The sequence below is a fragment of the Lemur catta genome, chromosome 6 (assembly GCF_020740605.2).
Source record: "Lemur catta isolate mLemCat1 chromosome 6, mLemCat1.pri, whole genome shotgun sequence".
NCBI lineage: Eukaryota > Metazoa > Chordata > Mammalia > Primates > Lemuridae > Lemur > Lemur catta.
In genome coordinates this window covers 53,230,619-53,258,293 of record NC_059133.1, presented here as the reverse complement: position 1 = coordinate 53,258,293, position 27,675 = coordinate 53,230,619, and the positions used below count along the sequence as shown (strand labels likewise).

At 46.3% G+C, this 27,675-nt stretch overlaps 1 protein-coding gene and 1 long non-coding RNA gene across 3 annotated transcripts; one reads left to right on the top strand and one right to left on the bottom strand.

Moving 5' to 3' along the window:
- Nucleotides 1–357: 357 nt before the first annotated feature.
- LOC123639670 lies at nt 358–18,562 on the bottom strand. Of its 2 annotated transcripts, none has more exons than XR_006735788.1 (2): nt 18,500–18,562; nt 358–538 (listed from the first exon to the last, which is right to left on the bottom strand). It is a non-coding gene; the product is annotated as an uncharacterized LOC123639670 (long non-coding RNA). The 2 variants fall into 2 exon arrangements; XR_006735789.1 differs by having other exon boundaries at nt 358–533; nt 18,500–18,531.
- Nucleotides 1,178–25,796, top strand: IKZF4 (IKAROS family zinc finger 4). The gene is made up of 8 exons (XM_045553690.1): nt 1,178–1,207; nt 7,616–7,670; nt 14,930–15,034; nt 16,037–16,297; nt 17,365–17,532; nt 20,563–20,712; nt 21,197–21,328; nt 21,940–25,796. The coding sequence occupies exons 2-8, from the start codon at nt 7,631–7,633 to the stop codon at nt 22,698–22,700; spliced, it is 1,617 nt and encodes a 538-aa protein (XP_045409646.1). The 5' UTR covers nt 1,178–1,207; nt 7,616–7,630; the 3' UTR covers nt 22,701–25,796.
- The last annotated feature ends 1,879 nt before the right edge of the window (nt 25,797–27,675 follow it).

Below are 27,675 nucleotides of genomic sequence, written 5' to 3'. Positions count from 1 at the left end.
GTCTTTTTTGCCCACTGAGTACACTTAATTAGTTCAGCTGTAGCATCTGAGCAATCCTCTTCCTCTCAGTAGGTTAAGGGTAAGGCATATTTCAGGACTTGGCTCAGAAATAAGCCCTTTTTCCCAGTGAAGTTTCTTCTTTATTTCCTCTTAGTTTGAAATCTGCAGCTTGTACTTCTCAGCATGGGAGAAACTTATCCCATCTTTTATCCTACCCCCCCCCCCACACACACCCCAACATCCATAAAGGAATTATTTTTGCCAAACTGGCCATCTCTCTCTCTCTCCCTCCTCTTCTCCCCCCTTCTCCCCACCCCCACACAAAATAACCAAGGAAAGAGAAGTTATTATTGGGCAGGTATTTCTGGCATCATTTTACTCTGTAGGAACAAATAAGAGTGTAACCCTGTAAATGTGGACAATGCCACAGGCAGAGGGACTCCCTTTCTTAATAGGTCTCTTGACTCTGCTGGAGAAGGCTTTGAATTCCAGGCTGATTGATTTGGTTCCTCTTCTGAGAAGAGTTATGGACTCTGTTCTGGAAACAGAGAGAGAGATTCAAGGTTTATCAGACAAAAGCGTCTCTAAGAAAGGGTAGTGCTGATATGAATGACCTGGTCCCTGGGGTAGAATCCACCTTGTAAGCTCTGATGCAGTACATATGCTGGGGTAGTCCTTGGGCCAAGGAGCCCTGTTTCTACCTTAAAGAGACTTAGCATCTAGTTTGGCATTTTCCTCAGGCCCATAATCTCTGAAAAGAGACATAGGAGGAAGAGGATTATTTTTCCTCCTATCCATGAGTTTCCAGTTCAAGGATGTATTTAGGTCACCAAAATGCAGACCCAAAAACTATTCATTTTATAACCCAAGAAAGAAGGCAAGCAGAGTGGCTCAAACCTTCCAACTGGGGCAAGTTTAACTTTGTGCTCTAGTGGAAAGAACCCTCTCCTAGTAACTTGGGTTCTACTTGTCCTACTTCTGTTGCTAACCAGATAAGTGACTCTGGGCTTAGTTTCTTCTATTAAAAACCAAGAGATTGGAAATCATCTCTCAACTTCATTCCAGCTCCTGATTTCCCAGGTCCTGGAGCACCCCCACCCTAGGCCCTCCACATGAAGAAGAGAGAGAGGCTTACCACATTGGATTATCAGAGCAAGATTCTTTGTCAGCAGAGGAGCCTGAAAATATCTTTCTGGCCCAAACAACAGTGAGCTCTTTTGATCAATATGTATCAGGGACTCTTGGCCACTGTCTCTTCTACGTTTTTGCCACCCTATCCCACTCAGAATAGTTAATTAGAGACTTCCATGTAATTTCAAACTTTAGCCAGGCGCGGTGGCTCACGCCTGTAATCCTAGCACTCTGGGAGGCCGAGGCGGGCGGATCGCTCGAGGTTAGGAGTTCAAAACCAGCCTGAGCAAGAGCGAGACCCCGTCTCTACTAAAAAAAAAAAAAAAAGAAGAAGAAAGAAAGAAATTAGCTGGACAACTAAAAAATATATAGAAAAAATTAGCTGGACATGGTGGCGCATGCCTGTAGTCCCAGCTACTCAGGAGGCTGAGGCAGAAGGATTGCTTGAGCCCAGGAGTTTGAGGTTGCTGTGAGCTAAGCTGATGCCATGGCACTCTAGCCAGGGGGACAGAGCGGGACTCTGCCTCAACAAAAAAAAAAAAATTTTTTTTCAAACTTCACTTGAGAGAGCTTACCCTGTTTTGGGCATCTTTGGCTTCAAAACTGATTATTACAAAACTCAACTTGAAATCCTCTGCTCTACTTTTCCCACACCTGTCCAAATATAAAACTGAACAGCAGTGAGTGACCTTTGGGGGCCTTTCTATAAACACAGGGCAATACTTAGGGGTACACACAGAAAACCCAAAAAGTGTCATCTCATGTCCACCACAACTAGTGATTTAAAATGTTTAGTTTGGCCCTTGTCCTTAGCTCCCTGAGTCCTGAAATGAGACATGGGATGGGTAGGATTGTTTCTCCTCCCACCCATAAACCTTAGCCTTCTGTCTCTTTTGCAGTCTGCATGGGGAGGTCAGGGAAGCACAAAGAACAAGAGAAAAGTTGCATCCACCTGAAATCTAAAAGGAAACAATGAGGTGATATTTTCCCACTGTCCAGGTGCTGTATTCCCAGCTTTTACCCCTTATTTTTTAGAGACTGGCTATTCCTAGGATGACCTGATCCCTTTTGCACTGCTCCCCAAGCACTTAGATAATGAAGCTGAGCTGTCTTCGTCTGTATTATATATAGACAGAAGGTCACCATCTACAGCCTGGTGAAAAAAATGAGTCAGACCTTTCCACTGTAAAGACAGACACACGGGCTGAGCAAAGGTTGGTGGGTTTACTTCAGAGAGCACTAGGTTGACCCTAAAGATCATTTCAGAGCTGCAAATTGCTCAATGTCTAGGTCTTTTTCCTTGAAAGGGGAATGCAGTCAGTTTGCAGACAATGCCTAATTCCATATTATTCCCTAACCCTTTACCCCTCCCCAATTATACAAACCCCTGACAGACAGCAGAGTCAGCTGTGTGATTCCAACATGTTTTCGCTCAGATTCCATTCAGTTCAAGAAGGCACAGACAGTAGAGGATGATGCTATGGGTCTGATCTATTTGTAGTACCTGAACTGCTCACACCCAAGGTACATGGGAAGTTCTGTCTTGTTAATAACGAGTGGGCTCAACTTCAGAACCCAGGTGCTGTGGGAAACTGGAGAAAAATTTTCCACTTCTCCCTGTTATGGTTTGGGAATAATAACCAAAATGATGGCATGGATCCTTGCCACTCTCTCCACCTCCACCCTCTTTCCCAACATCCTCCTCAGTACCTTTCTGCACACTAGGCCACAATGAGTATGCTTTAAATTCCAATTTTGAAGTGTCACTGCATTAAACAGGACTGGAGGATTTGAAGGGTTCAATTACTTGTGATGTCCACCTTATTTCAGGCTTTCAGAGCCGCTATATAAAGAAAACTTGACTTTCTCACATTTTTATCACCAATAGTGGGAATGTTTTGGGGTATATAGGGGTGGTAGCTGATGCTTGTCCTGCCCTTGGAAGTCAGAGTCTGGATTGGTTCTCACTGCTGATTGTCATTGATTCTGGTAGGACATCTGTCTAGAAAGGATGCCCATTCCTGCTCAAATGTGATATCATGTTAATGGGAGAAAGACAGAACCATGGAGGACTACTGTTATGCCAAGTGGATTCAAAAGAACTGGAAAGGCCAGGCGCGGTGGCTCATGCCTGTAATCCTAGCACTCTGGGAGGCCGAGGCAGGTGGATGGTTTGAGCTCAGGAGTTTGAGACCAGCCTGAGCAAGAGCCAGACCTCATCTCTACTAAAAATAGAAAGAAATTATATGGACATCTAAAAATATATATATAGAAAAAATTAGCCAGGCATGGTGGCGCATGCCTGTAGTCCCAGCTACTCGGGAGGCTGAGGCAGAAGGATTGGTGAAGCCCAAGAGTTTGAGGTTGCTGTGAGCTAGGCTGATGCCATGGCACTCTAGCCTGGGCAACAGAGTGAGACTTTGACTCAAAAAAAAAAAAAAAGGCTGGGTGCGGTGGCTCACGCCTGTAATCCTAGCACTCTGGGAGGCTGAGGCGGGTGGATTGCTCGAGGTCAGAGACCAGCCTCAGCAAGAGCGAGACCCTGTCTCTACTAAAAAATAGAAAGAAATTATCTGGCCAACTAAAATATATATACAGAAAAAAATTAGCCGGACATGGTGGCGCATGCCTGTAGTCCCAGCTACTGGGGAGGCTGAGGCAGTAGGATCACTTAAGCCCAAGAGTTTGAGGTTGCTGAGAGCTAGGCTGACACCACGGCACTCACTCTAGCCCGGGCAACACAGCGAGACTCTGTCTCAAAAAAAAAAAAAAAAGAACAGGGAAGAGCCTGGCGCAGTGGCATGCACCTGTAGTCCTAGCTACTCAGGAGGCTGAGGCAGAAGGATTGCTTGAAGCCAGGTGTTTGAGGCTGCAGTGCATTATGATTGGATCTAGCCTGTTAATAGCCACTACACTCCAGCTTGGGAACATAGTGAGATCCTGTCTCTAAAAAATAAATAAATAAGACAAGCACAGTGTTGTGCACCTGTAGTCTCAGCTTCTTGGGAGGCTGAGGCAGGAGGATCACTTGAGACCAGGAGTTTGAGGCTGCTGTGAGCTATGATCTTGCCACTACACTCCAGCCTGGGTGACAGAACAAGACCCTATGGAAGGAAGGAGGGCAGGAAGAGAGCGAGAGAGGGAAGGAGGGAGGAAGGGAGGGAGGGAGGGAGAGAGGGAAGAAGGAAGGACAACAAAGAAAATGTGTCTCTTACAATGACCAACCTTTCCTCCCTCCTCACAGAGATACTTCCTTTTGAACTAGAAGACTAGCTGTTTCTAGTTGCTTTGCTCACTAAACTGAATTTACAGTACATATGTGCCTTCCTCCATCACTAAATGACGTTTATGTTACTTTAAAGCCAGTTTCCTTCCAAAACCTTTGAGCCAAACCTGTCTTGTGTAACTAACTTCTCTCTCCTCATACCTCCTCTTCTTGTAACATGTCTCCAATTGGCACTGACTAATTTGACCCAGTTCCTCTAAGGAGACATTAAGATCTGCCTGCCTGCTTAGGCAGGGAAAGAAGTGCTTTGAGAGGTGAAGAGTGGGAAGGCTGGGAGGAATCTTCCACAGGGAGACTTGAGCAAAGAGTAAAGTACATCTACTGATTTGCTCCTGGCTCTCAGAAAACCAGAACTGGGAACAGCAGAGTCTCAATTCCCTCTCACTTCCAGGGTTACCGAGTTGGCATTTAGGCCAATTGGAGGCAGCTAAGTACTGATTTTGCCCAAGATGTGTCACAGAGCACCTGTTAAGAGCAATTAAGAAGCAAGAAAGCTCAGTTTACTGTTCTGAAGAAAGTCCAACTCAGGCCGGGCGCTGTGGCTCACGCCTGTAACCCTAGCACTCTGGGAGGCTGAGGCGGGAGGACTGCTCGAGGTCAGCAGTTCGAGACCAGCCTGAGCAAGAGCGAGACCCCCGTCTCTACCAAAAATAGAAAGAAATGATTTGGACATCTAAAAATATATAAAGAGAAAAAAATTAGCTGGGCATGGTGGTGCATGCCTGTAGTCCCAGCTACTTGGGAAGCTGAGGCAGGAGGATTGCTTGAGCCCAGAAGTTTGAGGTTGTTGTGAGCTAGGCTGACGCCATGGCACTCTAGCCTGGGCAACAGAGCAAGACTCTGTCTAAAAAAAAAAAAAAAAAAAGTCCAACTCAGAATACAACTCCTTCAGATCCTTCTAGAAATTGTTTTGGGGCCATTTGGGCAGGAGTCCAAGAATAAGATACACGTCCTGAGCCAGTGTTAGCTGAATGCTATGCTTCAACTGCTCTGCCCACCTAGTGCTTGTCTAGCCCCTTGTTCACATGGGCATGAGGCATGCTGTGCCCACCCCCCTCAACAATTATATCAGCATATAGAGCCAGCTCAACTCGTTCTTCCTTTTTAAGTAACAGACCCCACTCCCATGAGGATCACACCAAAGGAAAAGATGCCTTAATTGATGTTAGAACCATGGAAAAGCAAGAAGATCCATGAAGATCTTGAGTAGCCTGGCTTTTGAAAGGAGCCATTATTGTTTAAAGGAAAGAGTACACCTCAGAAAGGCAGGCGAGATATTGTTCTTGTTCCGTTCTCACCATGAGCCCTGGGACAAGTAACTTAACTACTCTTAGCCTCAGTTTCTCCAAGCAGAAAATGGAAAATCCTGCTCAGTCTTGCCTCTCTTGCATGGGGGTGTATGTGAGGGAAGTTACAAGTGGCACTTTGAGCTTTGCATTCATTTTGAAAAATCCCAAAGGGCAATTAGAGAGCCAATGATTTGGAAGTGAAAGGAGACCCTGAGTACCAGACTGCCCTCTCTCATCTTCGTATCTCTGCCTACCTCAAGTTCTGTAGCTAGCTCCAGAGGGTATGAATTCTCTAACTACTATGCACATGGGCTCTTCTAATCATTGCCCCTAAGGGACCCTTCAAGGAACCATTTATAATTGTGGTTTGTTCTAGTGGTCTGGTCCCAAAGCTCAGTCCATCCCAGGGAGGATGTCAAGAAAAGAGGAGTTGAAACTAAATTTAGAGAATGTTTTTCCTCCACATCCAGGCTTCCTAGGGAAATAGGGTTGAGATTAGGAATCTTTCTGATGAAATGTAAGGGAGAGTTGATTTGTGAAGTGAAGGTAAGCCCATGTTTCAGGTATTCTCATGAGCCTTTTAGAGGAGTCTCTCAGCTCCAGACAAGGTGGGCAGCAAAACAAACACTTTTCCCCTGTGTGCCCTATTGTACCCCATCATCCCACGTCTTTCAATATAGCATTACAAGCAAACCAAATTTTCATCTATCAGCCTCAGTGAGATTTTTCAAAAACATGAAAGAATCCCAGTGGCAGCTCAGGCTGTTCCCTTGCCCCACTTTTCCTCCCCTAAATCTGCCTCAGGGGCATTTATTTTTCATTAGATGAGTGATGAAACCAATTTTGGATATATGTAAATTTCTACCAGATAGAATTTTCCCCCCTCCTCTCACAGGCTCCTAAGTGGATAATTCATTGCAACAAATTACCACTTTTAATTTTTCCCAGTTCCTGATTGTTGAATACAAAAAACAAGTATAGCGGAGTAATTGATGAGAGGGTGGGGAAAGCCACTTATTACACCTTCAGTGGAGGACTTATCACTGAACCCTGGGTGGGCAGGCTCCCCTCCACCTTCTCCTTCCCTGCCACCCTCCCTCCCACCACACACCTCTAGAAAGAATCCCTTGAATGACTAAATCCAGCTTCTTCCTTTTATTTTTAATACTACCCCATCCTTTTTTTTTTTTGACACACAGTCTTGCTTGCCCGGACTAGAGTGAGTGCCGTGGCGTCAGCCTAGCTCACAGCAACCTCAGACTCCTGGGCCTCAGCCTCCCGAGTAGCTGGGACTACAGGCATGCACCACCATGCCCATCCTGCCTCAGCCTCCCGAGTAGCTGGGACTACAGGCATGCACCACCATGCCCGGCTATATATATTTATATTTTAGTTGGTCAGATCATTTCTTTCTATTTTTAGTAGAGATGAGGTCTCGCTCTTGCTCAGGCTGGTCTCAACTCCTGAGCTCAAACAATCCACCCGCCTCGGCCTCCCAGAGTGCTAGGATTACAGGCGTGAGCCACCGCACCCGGCCATTGCTACCCTATCCTTAACTGAGGTATAGAGCCTCTGAGGGCTGAGGTATAACCTGTCTCCCGCAGCATGAGCTCCACCTACAGGGAGAGGGTCTACTCTCATAATCCAGGACCATGCTGGGTTAAGATAGTGTTTCCACCCTGGAGTCTGGGGAGGCCTGCAGAAGTTGTGGGTTGGAGGAAATCTTGGAGTTTATAAATCAGGGTACATTGTCTTTCTCACCAGGACAAAGTATGAGGTTTTTCTTCTTTAGAATAGTATCAGACCACGATTAAGTGATGCTTTAGGTTTCCTACTAGTTCAAGAATGTTACAGAAAAACCTCCTCCTTCCCAGATCTAGCTTCTAATAGCAGCTATTTTCTCTTTCAGCAGAATCTCTTTAAAATGGACATAGAAGACTGCAATGGCCGCTCCTATATGTCTGGTATGCCTCTGTGTGTTCTATTTGCAAGGGGCCGGGAGCAGACACTCTTCTGTGGAGCAAGGCAGAGAGCCTTCAGCCTAGGCACATGACCTCTAAATGTTCTAGTCACACAGCTGACACTTATGCTTGCTTGGTAGTTCTTGGTAGTGTGTAATTATTTTGTTGATTTTTACATTCCCTAAATAGTGATTCTCTTTCCCAGATTTCTTGGGGTTAGGGAAACAGGAAGGGAATAGGAGGGGAATATGAGTGGTTACCACTACAGGAATAATATGAAACAAATAGGTAGAAAGATTTGGTTCCTTCTGCACTCTGAAGTCATCAGCCAAACATGAAATTCTGTCCCATCCAGGTAGAGAGTGGAGCAGGGTTTCAAACCTCAAAGGCCTGCAAGGGCCACGTGGGTATTTCAATGAGTGAAGTCAGGTTAGGATAATAAGCAGAAGAGAATGGTGGTGGCTGTCATGAACTGGTGAACACATGTCCCACCTCGAGGGACAGCAGCTATTTAGTGTCCACCAGTCACTGCCATGTAGTATATCTAGTGTGGCCAAAACTTCCAACTTTTCAAGACTAATCAGAAATCCACATTTTTGTATAAAATAGCTCTATTTCAAAATAATGACTCAATATTTTAAAAAATATTCCAAAGAGCAAGTCAGACTTATCCATGGGCTGAATTCAGCCAGTGGGCCACCAGTTTTCAGCCTTTGAAGGTAGGAATATAGAGCCCAAATCTCATTCCCCAATCCTTTTCCACAATCTTAACACATTATAGCTTTTCGCACCTGCCAAGTATTCTTACTAAGGCAGAAGAGATCATAGTTTATAGTATAAATGGCTTTTAAAGATATGAAAGTAATCAAATTTAACAAGTTTAACAAACAGAAGAGAAATTAGAAACTTTATCTAGCTCCCTCTCTGAGAGTTTAGGGAAGGGCCTAAGACAGAGTTATCTCTTAAGATGGAAGGAATCATTGTTTAGACCATTAGCATGTCAGGGTAGGAAATTATTTATTAGAGGTAAAGGAAGCCAGAATTGGGTTTTTCTTTCTGTTGTTGTTGTTTTTTATTCTTTTGTTTTGTTTTGAGACATGGTTTCACTCTGTTGTCCAGGCTAGAGTATAGTGGTGTCATCATAGCTCACTGTAACCTCAAACTCCAGGGCTCAAGCAATCCTCCTACCTCAGCCTCCTCAGTAGCTGGCACTACGGGCTTTAAAAAAAGCCTGGCTAATTTTTTAATTTTTTGTAGAGACAGGGTCTTGTTATGTTGCTCAGGCTGGTCTCAAACTCTTGGACTCAAGTGATCCTCCTGCCTCGGCCTCCCAAAGTGCTAGGATTACAGGTATAAGCCACCACCCCTGGCCTCAGAATTGGGTTTTGATGTGATGAGTATCCCCAGCAGAAACCCAACCACCATTGTGGAAATAACCTATAGCTTATTTTTTACTCTAAAGTGGGACCAATGAATTATTGGCATGCACTAATGGAGACAGCAAGGTGGGTCAGACACACATATGAGAGTCATTGGCAACACCTGGGTAATGTAAGGTAAGACATTGACCCTGTTCTAGTTTAAGGAGGGAAGGAGTTGGAATGGGTAAAGGCATTCAATACCTGCCACATGCTGGACAGAATCACAGGGATCACATAGACTGATTTAATTGGAAGAGACTTTATTGTAACTAAAGTCATGGCCCTTCTGAAGAACCAGCTAATACTCCTACCTTCTGGTCAGTTAAGTCTATTCAGAAAACCATGGCTGGGTACTTTGGATTACACACCTGTAATCCCAGCACTTTGGGAGGCTGAGGCAGGAGGATCACTTGAGGCTGGGAGTTCAAGACCAGCCTATGCAACAAAGCAAGACCCTATTTCTACAAAAAATTTTTTTAAAAAAATTAGCCGGGCATAGTGGTGCATGCCTGTAGTCCCAGCTACTTGGGAGGCTGAAGCAGGAGGATTGCTTGAGCCCAGGAGTTTGAGGCTGCAGTGAGTTATGATCATGCCTCTGCCCTCCAACCTGGGCAAGAGAGTGAGACCCTGTCTCAAAAAAAAAAAGAAAAGAAAACTACTATTGAGCAACAAGTTCACTCAGGAGCCTGCTTTAGTATACTGGGGAACACTCAGATGGATAAAAACTAGTCCCTGCCATGAGGTAGGCAAATGAGAAACTATGAAAGTAGCTGGGGAAATATCCCACGGAGTTCTTTTCAGTACTATCTCTGGAGAATAGTGAATACTAGCAGAAAACTGCTGAGGATATTTGCTTCACTGTGCTATGAAACCAAGCTTTCCCTGCTTTCAGCAGATTGGCATTTCCTAGATAAGAAGTGGCCTCTGCACAGGATGTTTTTTGAATGAAAGTAGAAGCCAGAAACCTTTCATCTGTACTTTGAGAATTCTAGATGTCAGCAGCTACCATAGAAAGGGAAAAGGAAAAGTCAAGGAAGGGCTACCATGAGCTCTGGAAAGTGCCCCCTGTAGGACTGGGCATGGCTGCGACAGTCCACTGAAGGAGCACTTGTGAGCTCACCACTGACCCATCTCTCCTGGGCTGACATGGAAACAGAGGGAAAGGCTGCAGTGTACAGCCCTCCTAGAGCACACCATGGGCCTTTCACAGTTATCACAGCTCTTCCACCTCCACTGCAGGGGACCTTCCCTCACCTGGCCACTTGATGAAGGGAGTTATCTCTCCTGTTCTTTAAAGAGATTTTAACACCTCACAGAACCTGATTCAGAAAGTCCATCTTTTCTCCCCTTTTCTCCTTCTAAAGGTACAGATCATTCCCTTCCCAGACAGGGGAGAAGGGAAGATAAGCAGGAGTCCATTAATTTACCGCACAGATCCCCCCCTCCCCATTCCCCTATCTTTCAAGGGAAACTGAGTTGCTCAAACCCAGCTAATTCAATTAATTGACTGAGCAGTGCTTGCCCCAAGTTTTCTGGGACTGTGAAATGTTTAAGGGAATCTTAGTAGAAAGGGATTCAGGGATAGGCAGCCCAAAGTTTTATGGCCCCTCCCACCCCCAAATTCTTAGAATCAGAAAATGTAGTTTTCCAAAGTAGGTCAGTTTGTCAGTGAGCAGCTCCTCTGAAAGGGAAGGGAGCAGAGGCCTTGTCCTGATAGAGGGTGGATTCATCCAGGGCTGTCGGCTGCTGGGGCCCCTGGGGCACAGGAGGGAGGGGAGGTGGTGAGACTGTACCGGCCTTTTTGCCTGGAATCTGAAAGAACTCGGGCCACAGAGCAACACTAGCCTGACACCAGACTGTGCTGGGCCCTCTCGCTGCTGGGAAGGAGGGGGCTGTCGGTCCCCAGATCTAGAGAGCAACCTCCCTCTTGCAGGAGTGGGGAGAGAGGGAAAGAAGAGGGAAAGAGTGCCTGAGTTTGGTGGGGAGGGGCTTTCTGCTGATCTGAGAGCCTTGAAGCTGCCTGTGTCCTGGGCCCCATGACCTCTGGGGCCTTGGCTTCCCCAGCTGGCAGAGGATTGGGCCTTCCCTGGGGGCCCCCTCTTTTCTCCCTCCCACCGGCAGGCCCATCCATCTCTCTCCCTCTCTCTCTCTCTCTCTCACACACACACACTCTCTCTCTCTTGCCTCTCTCAAGCATTTGTTGTGCAGTTCTTCTTTGTCTGCTGGGCACGAGGGCAACGGCATCTGCCTCTCCCTCCCTGTGCACACCCCCACCCCCTTCACTGTCTTGGAAAAGGGATGCTGTAGCCTAACATCCCCCTACCATACACACATAGGCATTCTCTCCAGCCCCCTCCTCAAGAACATCCAAGCGTTCTGTTTTTCTCTCCCTCCCTTCCTCTCTCTCTCTCTCTCTCTCTCTCTCTCTCACACACACACACACATATATACACACACACACTCAACACACATACACCCTGGGCTGAGCTGTTCTTGCTGGCTGCAGCCGTGGGCCCCTGCTCACCGTGCCGCTGCCGCTGCCTGCGAAATGACGGCGGTTCCCCTCACTTCCAGGAATCCACGCTTCCTGGAAGGTGAGTGGCTGGGCTCACCCCTGCCTGCCACCGAGACGCAGACATGCACACACCACCCGCACTCCCTCGCCGTTTCCAAGGCGGCGGCCGCGTTCGCACCCCAGGGTCTCACCGGCAAGGGAAGGATAATGTAAGTTCAGGCAGAAGGCGGCTAGTGGAGGGGGGAAGGGGGGTGCTGGGGCTAGGGAGCCAATTCAGTAACAACTCCCAAGCCTGAGGAGAGGGAGAGGATGGGCTGTGTGTGTGTGTGTAGCGGGGGAGGGGGCGTTCCTCCTTGTACTTGCGGAGGATGGGAAAGGGTGTTTGGTGTTGCTAAGCAAAGACGGTGACTTGGACAGTGGGAGCTTTTGGTGACATCTTGATTAGGCCTTGGGGATAGAGGCAGAGCTGCCTGGGGTGAAATGCCGAGACAGGCCTGGGTGGGAATTGGTAGTAGAGAGAATCAAGGTAAGGAAGAGGAGCCTTGGCAGCATATGCCTCAGCCTTGAGCAGAGATCTGAGGGGCCTCAGCCTCCTCCCCACAATGGAGCTGAGGATGGGCGTCTTTCTTTGCTCTTGCACTATTCCCCGATAGCAGGTTAGCATCTTGCCACCCTGGAGCCCATGGTCAAGAAAGGGAAAGCAGTTATGATAAGGTCCCTTGCAAAGAAGTGTGGAGGTTCTCCAAGCTCATGGTCATTCCCTAGAGGCAGCCACTATTTGAAGGGAGCAAGGGCAGCAAGAGCTGAGGGCTAGTCTCCTTCAACATGTGAAACACATTTAGCTTGTGGGCTGTTTCCCAGTTCCTTTCTTTCCTGCTGCTTTTCTGCCCTTTACCTACCTCCCAGTTCCTCTGATGTGAACCTCATGATTTGGCTTTGCCCTCTGGGGGTTCAGCCAATCTATGATGACTTTGACCAAGAAAATTTCTGAAACCTGAAAGCAGCCTTAATTCTTGGCTTTGACAGTCTGGGATTTCTTGGGAGTCCCAGACATTTGAAATTCCCTCACTGGGGTTTCTGGGGCTGAGAGAAGAACTGCTGAACTTCCTAAATCTTACTGTAGTCCCCTTCACCCCCGTCTAGAAATTCAAAATCCCTGGGGCCCCAGAAAGACCTTCTGACCCCTGAAACAGATTCATTTTTATGCATTAGCCCCATTAAAGTAGGCTTGAGCCTATTTTCCCTCTTAACTTTATCGTAGGGAGGACAACAGCATTAAAGGGCCTCTTGAATTACTGGTGTGACTCTGGAGGCTCCTGCTCTTCCTCCTGTTTCCACACCTTAATTGGGAAAGCCAGAAAGGATGCTTCCCTTCATGTTTACAAGTATCTCTTTAAAGACATTTTCCCCCATATGTCGAGCCCCTGGCCCCAAGAGGCAGCCTCAGCCTAGTACACTGGGACCAGCAATGGATTTCTAGCAAGCCCACTTATCTATTTAGGGTCAAGGCCCACATGCCAGAGCCCAGAGCCGTGTTCTTCCCTGTTTACTAACATCCAGTGATTTAGGGCAAGTCAGCACTAATATTTGAAAGGCAGTAAGAAGATATCCTTTTCAGCCCCTCTAACCTTAGTAAATCCTACACGTAGTTGAAAGGACATATTTTAAAACTGGCTCTAAGCCTGTAAGTCTCAACCCACAACCCTGAGATGCTTACTTCATGATATGTGTGTGATTCTGATTTGGGGCTTTTTTAGGTAACCGTGGCTCACCTAAAGAGCCCCAGCTGGGAGAACTCAGATTCAAGCCATAAGGCTTTTTCTATAGATAGTGAACAAATTTCCTCAGGCTTTGATGGGAAGAATGGGGGAAATGGGACTTTAGGAGAGGATATGAATGGAAAATGGTCCCAAAGTCCTGAGTGGTTGTTTTCTTCCCACTGACCAAAGCTGGAGAGGGATCCCTCAGGAGGGTGTGTTCCGGATTTCTTGCCTCAGGCCCAAGACTCCAACCATTTTATAATGGAATCTTTATTTTGTGAAAGTAAGTATGTACATAGCTGGGCACTTGGGTAAAGTACTAATAGGTGGACTTTAGGGATGAATTTTAGGGTTTCTCTCTCTCTCTCTCTCTGTCTCTCTCCTTCCGTCTCTCTCTCTTTTCCATATTTAGGCCTGTGGGCATATATCCATGCATGTTCATGTTAGCAGATAATATAGAAAGCTATGGGTATGTTTATCCCAGTAGGTATGTTTTCTTTATATGTATCTACGTATGTGATATGTGTCTGTGTGTGTATCTACGTGTTTTTATTTCACCTATGTATTTGTGCAGAAGATTGTGGGGAGGAGGGATTTTTTTAAAAACAAGACATACATATATCTTCAGGTGTATTATCTAATTTCAAAAAACACCATGAAACTCTCAAAAATCATTTTTATAAAGCAATTTGTCAACAAACTAAAATAAACGTATCGAGAATAAGCTGATTATTTAACTGTCAAGGCAACATCAAATAGTAAATATGTGATTAGAATCTCAGATAGAAGGCTTTCTATAGTAGTCAAATTTTTGCTGAATTTAGGAAGTCTCATGGGCCCTACTCTCCCCAGCTGACACAGTACCTCCTAATTGGCTGTGTAGATAGTGGTGAAGGACATGGGCACTGACTGTTTGTGATCAGATCCAAGTTCCACCAGTACCAGCTACATCACATTAGGCAAGTAATATAACCTCTCTTGTGCCTCAGTTTCCTCATCTGAAAAATCAAGATGATATTAGCACCCACTTCATAGGGTTATTATGAAGATTAAATAATTCATTTTAAGTGCATAGGATAATGCCTGCCACATAGTAAACACTCAATTAATATTAGCTGCTGTCATTATTACTAATATTATCATTAGATTCAGGGACAATTCCAGCTGCCCTTCCTACAGATCCCAAATCTGGTACTGGGAGCTCCAGAGAGCAATCGTAGGAAGGAATATCTGTCTTGAACATTTGTCCCTCCCGAGGCCCCCATTTTCTTTTCTGCCCTGGCCCGCCCAGCCCCAGCCCTGCTTCCTGTGGACGTCAGGCAGTGATGCTCTTCCCCCCAGGCCTAGATAAAGGTAAGGTAGGCAAGGCCCAGCCACTGAGCTCACAGAAGTCAGCACCAGGCACCCAGACTGGTAGGAAGGCACAAGGTATGGTGTCCAGCATAAAACACCGCCTTGTACATGGCTATGAAATAAATGTGAAATTTAACTGATTTTTTTAATAAGATTAGGCAATAAGATGGCTCCAGCTCCAGCTTTACTTGCCCTCTTGTTCTCTCCTCCAAGGTAGCGGGGACTCATCTCTGGAGAAGGAGTTCCTTGGGGCCCCAGTGGGGCCCTCAGTGAGCACCCCCAACAGCCAGCACTCTTCTCCCAGCCGCTCACTCAGTGGTAAGTGCAGCCTCCTACCCGCTCCTGGCAGTAGGCATCCCCTGTGCATTTGGCTCTCAGTTTGCCTTCCGCTGGCAACCATTTCCCCACTGTCGCCTCCCTTTGGTCTCCTGCTCAGAGTCTCTAAGAGCAATAAGGAGCCCAGTGTCTAGGGTTCTCCTGGTTTCCAAAACGAAAGTGAAGAGTCACTGGCAGACTAGAGTGGAATTAAAAAAGGCATTGGTGGGATTAAGGTGAAGGTTCCAAACAGAAATTCTGGAATTGGAGAAGCAGGTAGATAGAAATGGTCATTAGGTAGAGTTAGGAAATAGAGTAGAGGGGCCTCCCTATCTCCCCACACCCCATTCTCCTGCCCAGACAGGGTCCCCATGACTGCCCCTCCCCAGCTGGCCCTAGATCTGTGACATTCTCTAAATGGTTGGAATAGCCAGGAATGTAGGTCAGAGCTAGAGCCAAAGCCTTCTCCTCAATGGCTCCTCCTTCCTTTATCCCCACTGCTCAGCCTCAGATTTTTATGGAGGGGGTAGAGAGGTTCAGTCTAATGGGGTGAGAGGAAAATGTAAGCCATGTGCGTCTTCCAGTTTTGCTCCCTCGTTAGCTTGCTGTCCCCCCTCAGTCTTCCTAGGACTGTTTTCCCGCCACTGTTACTTGCTGGCTTCTTGCCCAGAGCCAAGCCAGACATCTTTCTTAATGATAAGAGAGTAGAAAAAATGGTTCCCCTTAGTCGCCTCCTCTCCTCAATGACAAAAGACATCCTATATACCCCCAACTTTTTCTCTTTGCAGCCTATTTGCCTGGTGGGTGGGAGAAAAGGAAAAGATTGTTTCAGGTTCTAGTAGGACTCTGATATCACTACCTGGATTACTAGGGTGTTGGCCCCTTTTAAGGCCTAACTGTCTCAGGGCCTAAAGGCACCCTCTTGGACTTTAGGTGTGCCATTCTGGCCTGAGGGCAGGTTCCCCTTTTGCCTGTCTCTGTTCTAAACACCATCCCACCCTCCAGCCAACTCCATCAAGGTGGAGATGTACAGCGATGAGGAGTCGAGCAGACTGCTGGGGCCAGATGAGCGGCTCCTGGAAAAGGACGACAGTGTGATTGTGGAAGACTCGTTATCGGAGCCCCTGGGTTACTGTGATGGGAGTGGGCCAGAGCCTCACTCCCCTGGTGGCATCCGGCTGCCCAATGGCAAACTCAAGTGTGATGTCTGCGGCATGGTCTGTATTGGACCCAACGTGCTCATGGTGCACAAGCGCAGCCACACTGGTGAGTAAGCCAGAGGGACTCAGGGAAGAGCTCCCAGGGTGGGGCTGAGAGGCAGAGGCAGTGCTGGGACAACGGTAGAAAGAGGGCTGGAGGAGGCCACGCTGGGGCCAGGGTGTCCTCAGAAAGGGAAGGGTCTCTCCCAACACATTTTCTGGCTGACAAAAAAAAGTGGGAGGGAATGGAATTTGGATTCCACTCAATACCTGTGCTTTCCTGGCACTTTCCTCAACTATTGTTATTTATAAATTAAAAAAATAAAATATTAGGCTGGGCACGGTGGCTCACGCCTGTAATCCTAGCGCTCTGGGAGGCCGAGGCAGGAGGATCACTTGAGGTCAGGAGTTCGAGACCAGCCTGAGCAAGAGCAAGACCCCGTCTCTACTAAAAACAGAAAGAAATTATCTGGACAACTAAAAATATATAGAAAAAATTAGCCGGGCATGGTGGCGCATGCCTGTAGTCCCAGCTACTCGAGAGGCTGAGGCAGAAGGATTGCTTAAGCCCAGGAGTTTGAGGTTGTTGTGAGCTAGGCTGACGCCACGGCACTCACTCTAGCCCGGGCAACAGAGTGAGACTCCGTCTCAAAAATAAATAAATAAATAAATAAAAATAAAATAAAAAGTTAAATTAAGAAGCTGATTTTTTTCTCAGGGTATGATGGAAGGGAAGGTGTTGTAGCCTCAACAAGGATCCTATAGTCCAATAGGGATAGAACTCCTAGGTATTGTTTGAGCCCTCCCATCTCATAATTAAAACAACAACAACAGAAAACAGAAGCCTCCTCTTCTCAGCTTCCTCAGGCTTTGGGCTCCTAGAGCAGAGTGGGCCCTGTGGGGCTCAGTTTTTGGTAACAGTCTTTTGGCCTCGTGTTCCAGGCCTGGTGCCCCTATCCCTGCCACACATCTAATCTACACAAAGCGGCATTAGTGTGTGTGGCACAGCTCTGCCTTCAGCAGTGTGTTCAGAGCACCTTCCCTCGGGCAGAGTAGGGCAGAGCATTGGGGGCTAGGTTCAACCTTCAAAGTTCCTCATGCCCAGTCCTCTGGAATCTGTTCTTTCACTTGCAGGTGAAAGGCCCTTCCACTGCAACCAGTGTGGTGCCTCCTTCACCCAGAAGGGGAACCTGCTTCGCCACATCAAGCTGCACTCTGGGGAGAAACCCTTTAAATGTCCCTTCTGCAACTACGCCTGCCGCCGGCGTGATGCACTCACTGGCCACCTCCGCACACACTCGGGTCAGTGACTATCCAGTGGGAGAGGAGAGGATGGGGCTCCTTCCTGCACACCCAGTGAATAGAGCTCAGTGGCTTCTCTTTATCTGGGGAGTTACAGCGTCTGTGACTGAGGAGGGGGGAACACTTATAGAGCAAATACGGCCCTGTCTCTCTAACCCCTGCTCTGGGCAGTAGGGCCCCATGGGGAATTTGGGGGACTCTTTGATGGGGTATTTTATATCCATCACATTCTGTGACATGGAGCAAAAGGAACATGGGCAATGTTCTTGGCTGTTAACAGTCACCCTCCCTGACTTTTGTTTTTTAAAGATTGTTGATGCCAGAGCCCTCCCTGCTCCATCACCCCTCATTTCTGAGCCCCAGGGAAATCCCTCCTCCCACTCCCATCTGCTCCAGGCCCTACACCTGTCACCATCTTCACCCTGTCCCTGCAACACCAGGTCTTGGGCAGCCACTATCTGTCCTCTCCTTTACTTCCTACTGGATCCTGTAAATATTCATAGGCCTCTCAAATTGGAAGAAAGGAGCCTAAGACCTCCAAATAGGAAAAGAGTATCCTATTTCCCTGTCCCTAGAAGTTGTCACCTTCCCAGAGGTATAAGCAAGTCCAGAGGGTGCCGAGAGGTCAATGTGTGGAACAGTGCCGGGACACTGGATTAACAAGGTTTTCTAGCCCAGTCAAGACTGCTTGAATCAATATCTGTCTGGACACACAGCATTTTTCAGGCATTTTACTATGCTTTAGCTTTTGGCTCAGACTTGGGAAGAGGCCAGGAGCTGAACTGGCAGGAAGGAGTTGAGCTCAAGACTGGGAAAAAGCAGGAAGAAGGGAAGAGGGGAAAGAATTAGTAGGGTCTGTCCTTGGAAACTTTCCTGGCTATTTTTCTCTTTTCTTAAACTCTCCTGAGCAGGATTTAAAGAGACAGAGCAATCATTTCACCACCCTCTACTTTCTCCATCCACTTACCTTGTTCCAGGTTCTCCCACCTTGTAACTGGGACCTCTTTATCTCTATGTATGTGGAGAAACAGGGAGAAAGATCATCGTTGATTCATGCTTTATAATCTACAGAGCATTTCACTTGTGTCTCTTCATGTGATCCTCATAACAATTCCAAGGTAGATGTGATTATCCCATTTTGTTGAAAAGGAAACTGAAGCTGTGGGGGGAAAAATGAATTGCGGGTTAGAAAGCTATTCTGCAGCCTAGCCAGAACCCCACTGTCAAGCAAGGTCCAGTGCCAGAGATACGTATTCCTTCTCCTCAGAAAAGGGGCTGCTCCCCCTGCTGGTTTGGAACAAGGCTGACTTGGCCCCTAGAATTCTTACCAACTACAGCGAGGTCAGCTGGGTGGATTTTGGATGTTGTTCTGTAGATTATTAACAACAGAAGCAGACACAGATATACTCTTGAGTCCCACCCATTTCTGTGAGATACTTTCTGTTACAACCCATGTTATAAGAAAAAAGGTGTTTAATGCATGTTCTCACTTACATGTGAAAGCTAAAAAAGTTAATCTCAGAGGAGTAGAGAGTAGAATAGTGGTTACCAGAAAATGGGAAGGGTGTGGAGGGTGAGGGATATGAAGAGGTTGGTTAATGGGTATCAAATTACAGTTAAATAGGAGGAATAAGTTCTAGTGTTCCATAGTACAGCAGGATGACCATAGCTAATAATTTATTGCATATTTCAAAGTACCTAGAAGAGAGGATTTTGAATGTTCCCAACACAAAAAAATAATTAATGTTTGAGGTGATAGATATACCAATTACCCTGATTTGATCATTATACATTGTACACATGTATCAGAATATTGCATGTACCTCATAAATATGTACAATTACTATGTAGCAATGAAAGCTTTAAAAAGAAAAAAGAAAGAAAAAAAGGGGTTGGAGAATCATTCCTTTCCCAGATGTTAAACCATTTCCCCAGAGGTCTTGGGTAGATAGGGACCATGGTGTTCATCTCATTCCTACAATACTAGGGTTTAAAGAGCAAGAGCAAAATGGCAGTAGACTGATTTAGTGAAGGCCCAGCATAGGCATGGAGAGGGGGTCAGTGAGTAGTAATTACCAGCCTCCTAGAGATACTTTCTCCATCTCCCTGCTCAATAGTAGCAAGATACATAAAATATACAATACCTGTTTCTCTTCACTTTTTTGTCTCCTCTCACAAATATCATGTCTTAAGGGTTGTCTTTAAATGATGTACCACTCTGTTTTCCCAGTTTTTTTCTTCAGTAGAAACAAGATCTTTATAACCTATTCTTTATTTAAAAACAAAACCAAAAAAAAAGCCCGAACTTCGTGTTCTCTTCTTTTTACTCGTCTCCTTTATTTCCTTTTCTGTTCTTTTATTCTTTGTCTTTTTTCAGAATTTCTCTATCAGGAATGGTCTTTCTAGGGCTCTCTTGGTATCTCAGTGTAGAGAGACAGAAAGACAAAATAATCAGTAAAACCAGGCTAGGACTGGAGGTAAAATACAAGTAAAGGTCAATGAAAACCATGCCTCCCCACACTGGCAGATCTAAGGGCTCTCATTTCTGTCACTCCAGCCCACCTATTTCCCCCAAACCAAAGCACATAGTTCGTAAGCAGAAAATCCCCTTGTGTGATAAACAGCACTTACATCCGCCTGCCACATGGAAAGGTTAAACCACAGTCTGGGCCCCAGACTCTGAGATCCTGGGGTGGGGCCTGCCTGCCTGTCAGGAAGGATCCCCTACAAAGTCCCTGGGTCCCCATTTCCTTTGAGCGGCAACTTGGCCATCTTGAAGCTACCACCAGTCTGAAGCTACATGTCCTGGGATCCCCTCACTCCCGTAGCTGCACGTTATACCTCATCCCCAAATATGGTTCATCTGTCCATGGTTACAGCTGAAGTTGGGGAAGGAAAGACAAGCAGAAGAATTCAACTTAGCAACGTCCCTTCTTCCCCATGCAGTGTACATTTGTTCCTGGATGATTTTGCAGAGCCAGGGCACAGGGAGAAGTAACTCTGAAGCCGTCTCTCCTCTCTCTTCCACAGTCTCCTCTCCTACAGTGGGCAAGCCCTACAAATGTAACTACTGCGGCCGGAGCTACAAACAGCAGAGTACCCTAGAGGAGCACAAGGAGCGATGCCACAACTACCTACAGAGTCTCAGCACTGAAGCCCAAGCTTTGGCAGGCCAACCAGGTGGGGCTGTGGGCAGTACTATGGAGGAGTTATGGGCAGAGTGACAGGGAGTGCAGGACAAAGGCAATTCCAGCACTTCCTCCCACGGAGGAATGAGGTCTGTGGAATAGGGGATAGTTACCCCAGTAAGTCTGTCAAGCACCCCATCCTGAGTACCCTATGTGGTACAGAGCCCTGTCTGTGATAGGTGCCTTAGGGAGATCTAGAGGTAGGGGAAATTTGGGTCCACGTCCTCAGTCTAAAGGGGGAGAAAGAACACAAGGTGTCTAAAATTGAGGGCCAAACGTATATAAGTGTCCCCAAACAATCTGAAATGTTGCTGGGATGAGCTTTAGGTGGGTAAAGTAAACACAACCCAGTTTCTCAGGCATCAGGTATGACTTCCTTAGATACTGACATGCTGATTTTCTCCAGGCAAAGGCAGCTGGGCCAATGCTACCCCCACTCAACTGCTACTACCTGTCCCCACCTCCCTCCCCACTAGGTGACGAGATACGTGACCTAGAGATGGTGCCAGAGTCCATGCTGCACTCATCCTCTGATCGGCCAACTTTCATTGATCGTCTGGCCAACAGCCTCACCAAACGCAAGCGTTCCACACCCCAGAAGTTTGTAGGTAAGAATCCAGTTGGAAAAGAGACATCAGCTTTAAGCCATAGCTCAAGTAATCTGAGATCAGGTTGCCATTTGACTAGAGATTGTGGTCTGGAGATTTGATTTAGGGAAAGAAAGCTGTCTGGTGGTCTCTGGTACTCAGAATCTATCTGCAGAATAGGAAGGCAGTGAAGAGGGAGGATGTACCTCTAGGGAGTGGAGAGGGGTACATGTCGAGGACTCTTGCGGTGGTTGTAAGCGGAGGGGGTCAAGGGCTCAGGTTCTCCCAGTTTTTGAAAATAACAAGGACTTCAGTCTGTGTGGGCCCTTAGAGTCAGAGAGAAGAAGTGAGGATGACCAGGCACTGGTCATTAGCTCTCTAAGGACCTGGAGCTTTATGGAGAGTAATGAAGTAAGTATTAAAGATCTATGGGCTAGGATTGAGTCCTTCTCTAAGATTATAGCCTAGAGTCAGGGAGTGGCCCCACAGAGGACCTGACCTCGGGGGAAGCAAATGAGGAGGAGTAAATACTGTTACATCCAGCCCCATGGTCAAGAAAACAAAGAAGGAATCCTGGAGAGAGTCTTAGGAATCCTCCAAACCCAGCCCTGCTGAGACCCTCTTCTCCACAGGCGAAAAGCAGATGCGCTTCAGCCTCTCAGACCTCCCCTATGATGTGAATTCGGGTGGCTATGAAAAGGATGTAGAGTTGGTGGCACACCATGGTCTGGAGCCTGGCTTTGGAGGTTCCCTGGCCTTTGTGGGCGCAGAGCATCTGCGTCCCCTCCGCCTTCCACCCACCAATTGCATCTCAGAACTCACGCCTGTCATCAGCTCTGTCTACACCCAGATGCAGCCCCTTCCTAGTCGACTGGAGCTTCCAGGGTCCCGAGAAGCAGGTGAGGGACCTGAAGACCTGGCTGATGGAGGTCCCCTCCTCTACCGGGCCCGAGGCCCCCTGACTGACCCTGGGGCATCCCCCAGCAATGGCTGCCAGGACTCCACAGACACAGAGAGCAACCACGAAGATCGGGTTGGGGGGGTGGTATCCCTCCCTCAGGGTCCCCCATCCCAGCCACCTCCCACCATTGTGGTGGGCCGGCACAGTCCTGCCTACGCCAAAGAGGACCCCAAACCACAGGAGGGGTTATTGCGGGGTACCCCAGGCCCTTCCAAGGAAGTGCTTCGGGTGGTGGGCGAGAGCGGTGAGCCCGTGAAGGCCTTCAAGTGTGAGCACTGCCGCATCCTCTTCCTGGACCACGTCATGTTCACTATCCACATGGGCTGCCATGGCTTCAGAGACCCTTTCGAGTGTAACATCTGTGGTTACCACAGCCAGGACCGGTACGAGTTCTCTTCCCACATTGTCCGGGGGGAGCATAAGGTGGGCTAGCGACCTCTCCCTCTCCCCTCAGTCCACCACTCTACTGCCCTACCTACAACAGGTGTCTATCCCTGTTCCCACATCCCAAGTTTTGCTTTGTAGCCCCCACTACTGGCTACCTAACTTCACACCTGACCCTGACTCCTCCTCACCTGTTCTCCTCTACGCCCCTGACCAATTTAAGCGTTGTGATGAAACAGGCCTTTTGCTTGTTTCTCCTTTTTCTCTTTCCCTCTCATCGCAGCATTCTTACTGAGTTATTTATTAATTAGTTGATTTTTCTTTTGCTTTTTTGTTTAACCTATGTCACTCACTTGCCACTCCCCCACCCCCCTGCCCACAGCTCCCTTCCATGTTAGGCCTAATTTTTCTCTCTTTGATCCAGTATCCTCCAACAGCCCCAGAGTAGGAAGCCCCTCTTAGTACTTACTAAGAGACCTTGAGCTTCTTGCTTTAAGTCCTCACCCTGTACATTATCTAATTCTTCAGTTTTGACGCTGATACCTCCCTCTGGCCCTACCTTAGCTCTGTGGCATTATATCTCCTCTCTGGGACTCTTCAACCTGGTACTCCATACCTCTTGTGCCCTCTCACTTTAGGCAGCTTGCACTATTCTTGAATGAATGAAGAATTATTTCCTCATTTGGAAGTAGGAGGGGCTGAAAAAATTCTCCCCAGGTACTGTGGGACTGAGGGTCCTCTTGATATTCCCCTAATAATATGAGTTCCTCAAATCCTACATTCAGGATCTCCCTCTAGGATGTGATATATCTTTTCCCTCTCCTCAAACGACTCCTCAACACTGCTCTAGCCTCTTCAATCTGCCAGTCTTTTCAGTGGTGGCTTTTCTCTCCTTGCAGTGCCCCAATTTTATATTCTCAGGGGCCAAGGCTAGGTCTGCAACCCTGTCTCTGACACATTGGGAGCCACAGGTGCCTAATTGGGAACCAGGGCATGGGAAGTGGGTGGGTGGGTCAATATTCTTCTCTTTCTCCTCCACCTCTCAAACTTCTTCACTCTAGTGACCTTCCTAGGCTCTCAGGGGCTACTCCCCATCCTATGAGAAACTAGTGGGTTGCTGCCTACTGACAAGGGGTTATCTCAATCCCTCGGTCATGCTGCCTTCTGGTTTTCTCTCCCAGCAGGATTCACTCTCTCATTCCTGGGTTCCTGACCCTATTCTTAGGATCAGTGGCAGAGAGAAACTCATGTCTCTTTTCTCTCTTCTAATTTTCAGTATAACCAAAAATTATCCCAGGATGAGCAAGGGCACGTACCCCTCACACCATTCCACCCTTGTTCCAGCAAGAATGGGATGGGGACAACTGAATTGGGGTCATCCTTTACTGCCCCCTTCTACACTCAGCTCCCAGACATAGGGTAGGAGGGAGTACTCCTCCTGGCTACTGCAGAGACCCCTGCTTATTTGGGTAACCTAGGATTAGCAAGAAGGGGCAGGAGGAGATACAAGTCCACTGCAAGTGGAAGTCTCTTTCTACAAGAGTTTTCTGCCTGAGGCCACAGCCATCCCACTCTCTGCTTCCTTGAGATTCAAACCAAAGGCTGTTTTTCTATGTTTAAATAAAAAAAAAAAAAAACTAAAAACCAAACACAACACCTCACAAGTTGTAACTCTTGGTCCTTCTCTCTCTCCTTTTCACTTCCCTTCTATCTTTCTTTCCACATGTCCTTTCCTCATTGGCTCTTTTGCCTCCTACTTTTCTCACTCCCTATCAGGGATATTTTGGGGGGATGGTAAAGGGTGGGCTAAGGAACAGACCCTGGGATTGGGGCTCTTAAGGGCTCTAAGAGGAGTCTACCTTCCCTTCTTGTGGGAAGGGAGACCCTAAAAAAACTTTATCCTCTTCTCCCTCCTTTTCCTTCCCCATTACGTGGTTTCCCCAAAAGAACCAGATTGGCGGAGAGAGGCATCATGGGGTGATTGTTCCTCTTTGACAATGTAGCAATAAGTAGATGCTGCCAAGCTCAGAGGATGGGGAAGTTAGCTTAGAGGAGAGTGGTCTCTAGAGAAGGGAAGAATCTTCTCAACAGCACCCCAGGGTATTAGCTCCTTGTTTCAGGATGAAGAACTGAGATTAATATCTGGGCTTTTCCTGAACTATTCTGGTTATTGAGCCCCTTCCCATTAGATCTACCCCATCCCACCTCTTCTGTGTCTGCTGTGTATTTGGTGACACTTCAAAAGGACTAGTCCCCTCTGGGGAATCAGAGCCTTAGGGTGCCCCTATCCCCTCCCCCAGTCAGCTTTGGCACCTGTAACCTCCCGGAACATGAAGGACTATGCTCTGAGGCTATACTCTGTGCCCATGAGAGCAGAGACTGGAAGGGCAAGACCAGGTGCTAAGGAGGGGAGAGAGGGGCATCCTGTCTCTCTCCAGACCATCACTGCACTTTAACCAGGGTCTTAGGTACAAAATCCTACTTTTCAGAGCCTTCCAGCTCTGGAACCTCAAACATCCTCATGCTCTCTCCCAACTTCTTTTGCATAAAAAAAAAAAAGTAAAGAAAAAAAAGAAAACCACACACTGAAACCCACATGGAGAAAAGAGGTGTTTCCTTTTATATTGCTATTCAAAATCAATGCTACACACACAAAAATTTCTAAATGAACACTTTTTCAGACCTTTTTTTGTGTGTCAGTGTCCAAGCTGCAGATAGGATTTTGTAATACTTCCAGCAGCTTCTTTCCTTGTGTACATAATATATATATATATATTTTTAATCAGAAGTTATGAAGAACAAAAAGAAAAAAAATAAAACACAGAAGCAAGTGCAATACCACCTCTCTTCTCCCTCTCCTAGGGTTTCCTTTGTAGCCTATGTTTAGTGTCTCTTTTGACCCTTACCTCTTCACCTCCTCCTTTCTTCCTCTGGTTCCGCCTCCTCCTCCTTTTTTTTTTTTTTTTTAAGAGTTTTTCTCCTTTCTCAAGGGGGAGTTAAACTAGCTTTTGAAACTTATTGCAAAGCATTTTGTATATGTAATATATTGTAAGTAAATATTTGTGTAATGGAGATATACTACTGTAAGTTTTGTACTGTACTGGCTGAAGGTCTGTTATAAATAAACATGAGTAATTTAACACCCCTGGTTGTTTCTGCAGACTTCCTTTGCCTTTCGTTTCTACTGGGAGGGAGGAGGGAGGCCTCCTTACAGCATGTTGTACCAAATACTAAACAGTTTAGGAGGTGAACAAGTCTAAGATCCAGAGGAAACCAGCTAAGAGTGCTCAAATTGTTGCTGCAGAACAGAAGAATCTTCAGCCTAGCATGGGAAGTGGAGAAGATTTTCCTACCAGGAGTGCTTTAGGACAGCAGAGAAAGCCAAACTTGCTTATCTATCCAAAGCAGAAATTCATCAAACATTTGTTGAGTAACTACTATGTGCAAAACACATTATACGCCCAGGGAGATAATAAGTTACAATACTATGAGTGATGAAAATAATAAGATCTACCACTTCCTGAGCATCTCATAAATGCTAAGCACTGTTCCAAGTATTTATTGAGTTGTACAAACACCTACAAAAGAATGATCACAATTACTGGTGAAGAAACAAAAGCCCAAGAGAGAATAAATACCTTGTCCAAGGTTCATCAGTCAGTAAGTGACAGGACCAGAATTTGAACCCAGGGGTGTGTGACTCCAAAACCTGTGCCCATCCCTTTAGGTCAAGGAATGTAGCCAGTGAAATCCCCAGGCTATAAAAATCCAAAGAAACGCCAAAGTAGAAACATCAACTTTGTTCTGTCTTAAATATTAATGATTTTCTGTCCCCTTCACTCTGAACCTTTTTTTGTTCTCTTCCATCTACCTCATCATTATTCCCTATAACAATGTCTACCTTTTGTTCATGAGACTACATGAAGTGAAAACTGGAGGCACTCCCATCTAGAAGCTATTACTTTCCAAGTCCCATTGAAACTAACAAATTCAAAGTCAAAAGAGACATGTAGTCCCAGCTAGTGGGAAGGATCATTTGAGGCCAGGAGTTTGAGACCAGCGTGGGCAACATAGTGAGACTCCCATCTCAAAATTAATTAATTAATTAATTAAGAAATTAAAAAGAGACAGTGAATATACTTGCTTTGACTTCTAAACAAAAGAAAATATATTTTAGCCCCAATAAATGTTAAGAGAAACCATGATGGAAGGGAAGTGAATCTGGAGTTTTCTGACTCTAGAATGATTCATAAATGAACCATTGGTTTGCATCTATATCATCATGGGAGGCCCCCTTGCCACTCTAATGTCTGAATGCTAGGAGGCCCCTTTGCTACATTAATATATTTAACTTTGGAGACAACGGAGTTGTTGGCTGTCTGTGGATAACCACTCCTGCCCAATGCTCAAGACTTCCTGATGGCTCTTCAGAGGCAAATGGAGCTCATATATAAGAAAGAGTGTCTCAGTCAGGGTTCAGACTTACCAGTGAGTAGTGAAATCACTTTAGTGGTTCTTGATCAGAGTTTCTTAAAATAAAAAGGAGACTAGAACATACCAATACACTTTATGTTGTAAGGGTAAGTGTTTCATGAAGCTTGTGTTTCAGCTTTGTATGTGTGTGTATTTGTGTTTGCATGTGTATTGGGTACCAATGTAAAATGTATTTGTGCTATGTGTCTGAGTCAAAAACGTTTAAGTCACTGGTCCAGGCTATATCTCTATCCATTTGTTGGTTAGGTGAGATACACCATAGTACAGCAGAACCAGAACACTTCTTACTAGCTCTGTGTGACCTTGAGTAAGTTATTTAACCACTCTGCACCTCAATTTTTCAATCTTTAACACACTGACTGCCATACCAGAAAAATAGGCTTTTCCATGGGGCCATGTTGTTTTATTAAAATGATACTTTCTAATTTGTTACTTTTTATTGTCTTCTGTGCGTGAGTTATATGCAACGCAATCCATGTTTTTAGAATTAAATTGTCAATATTAATTGTAACAATAAGCATATCAACAA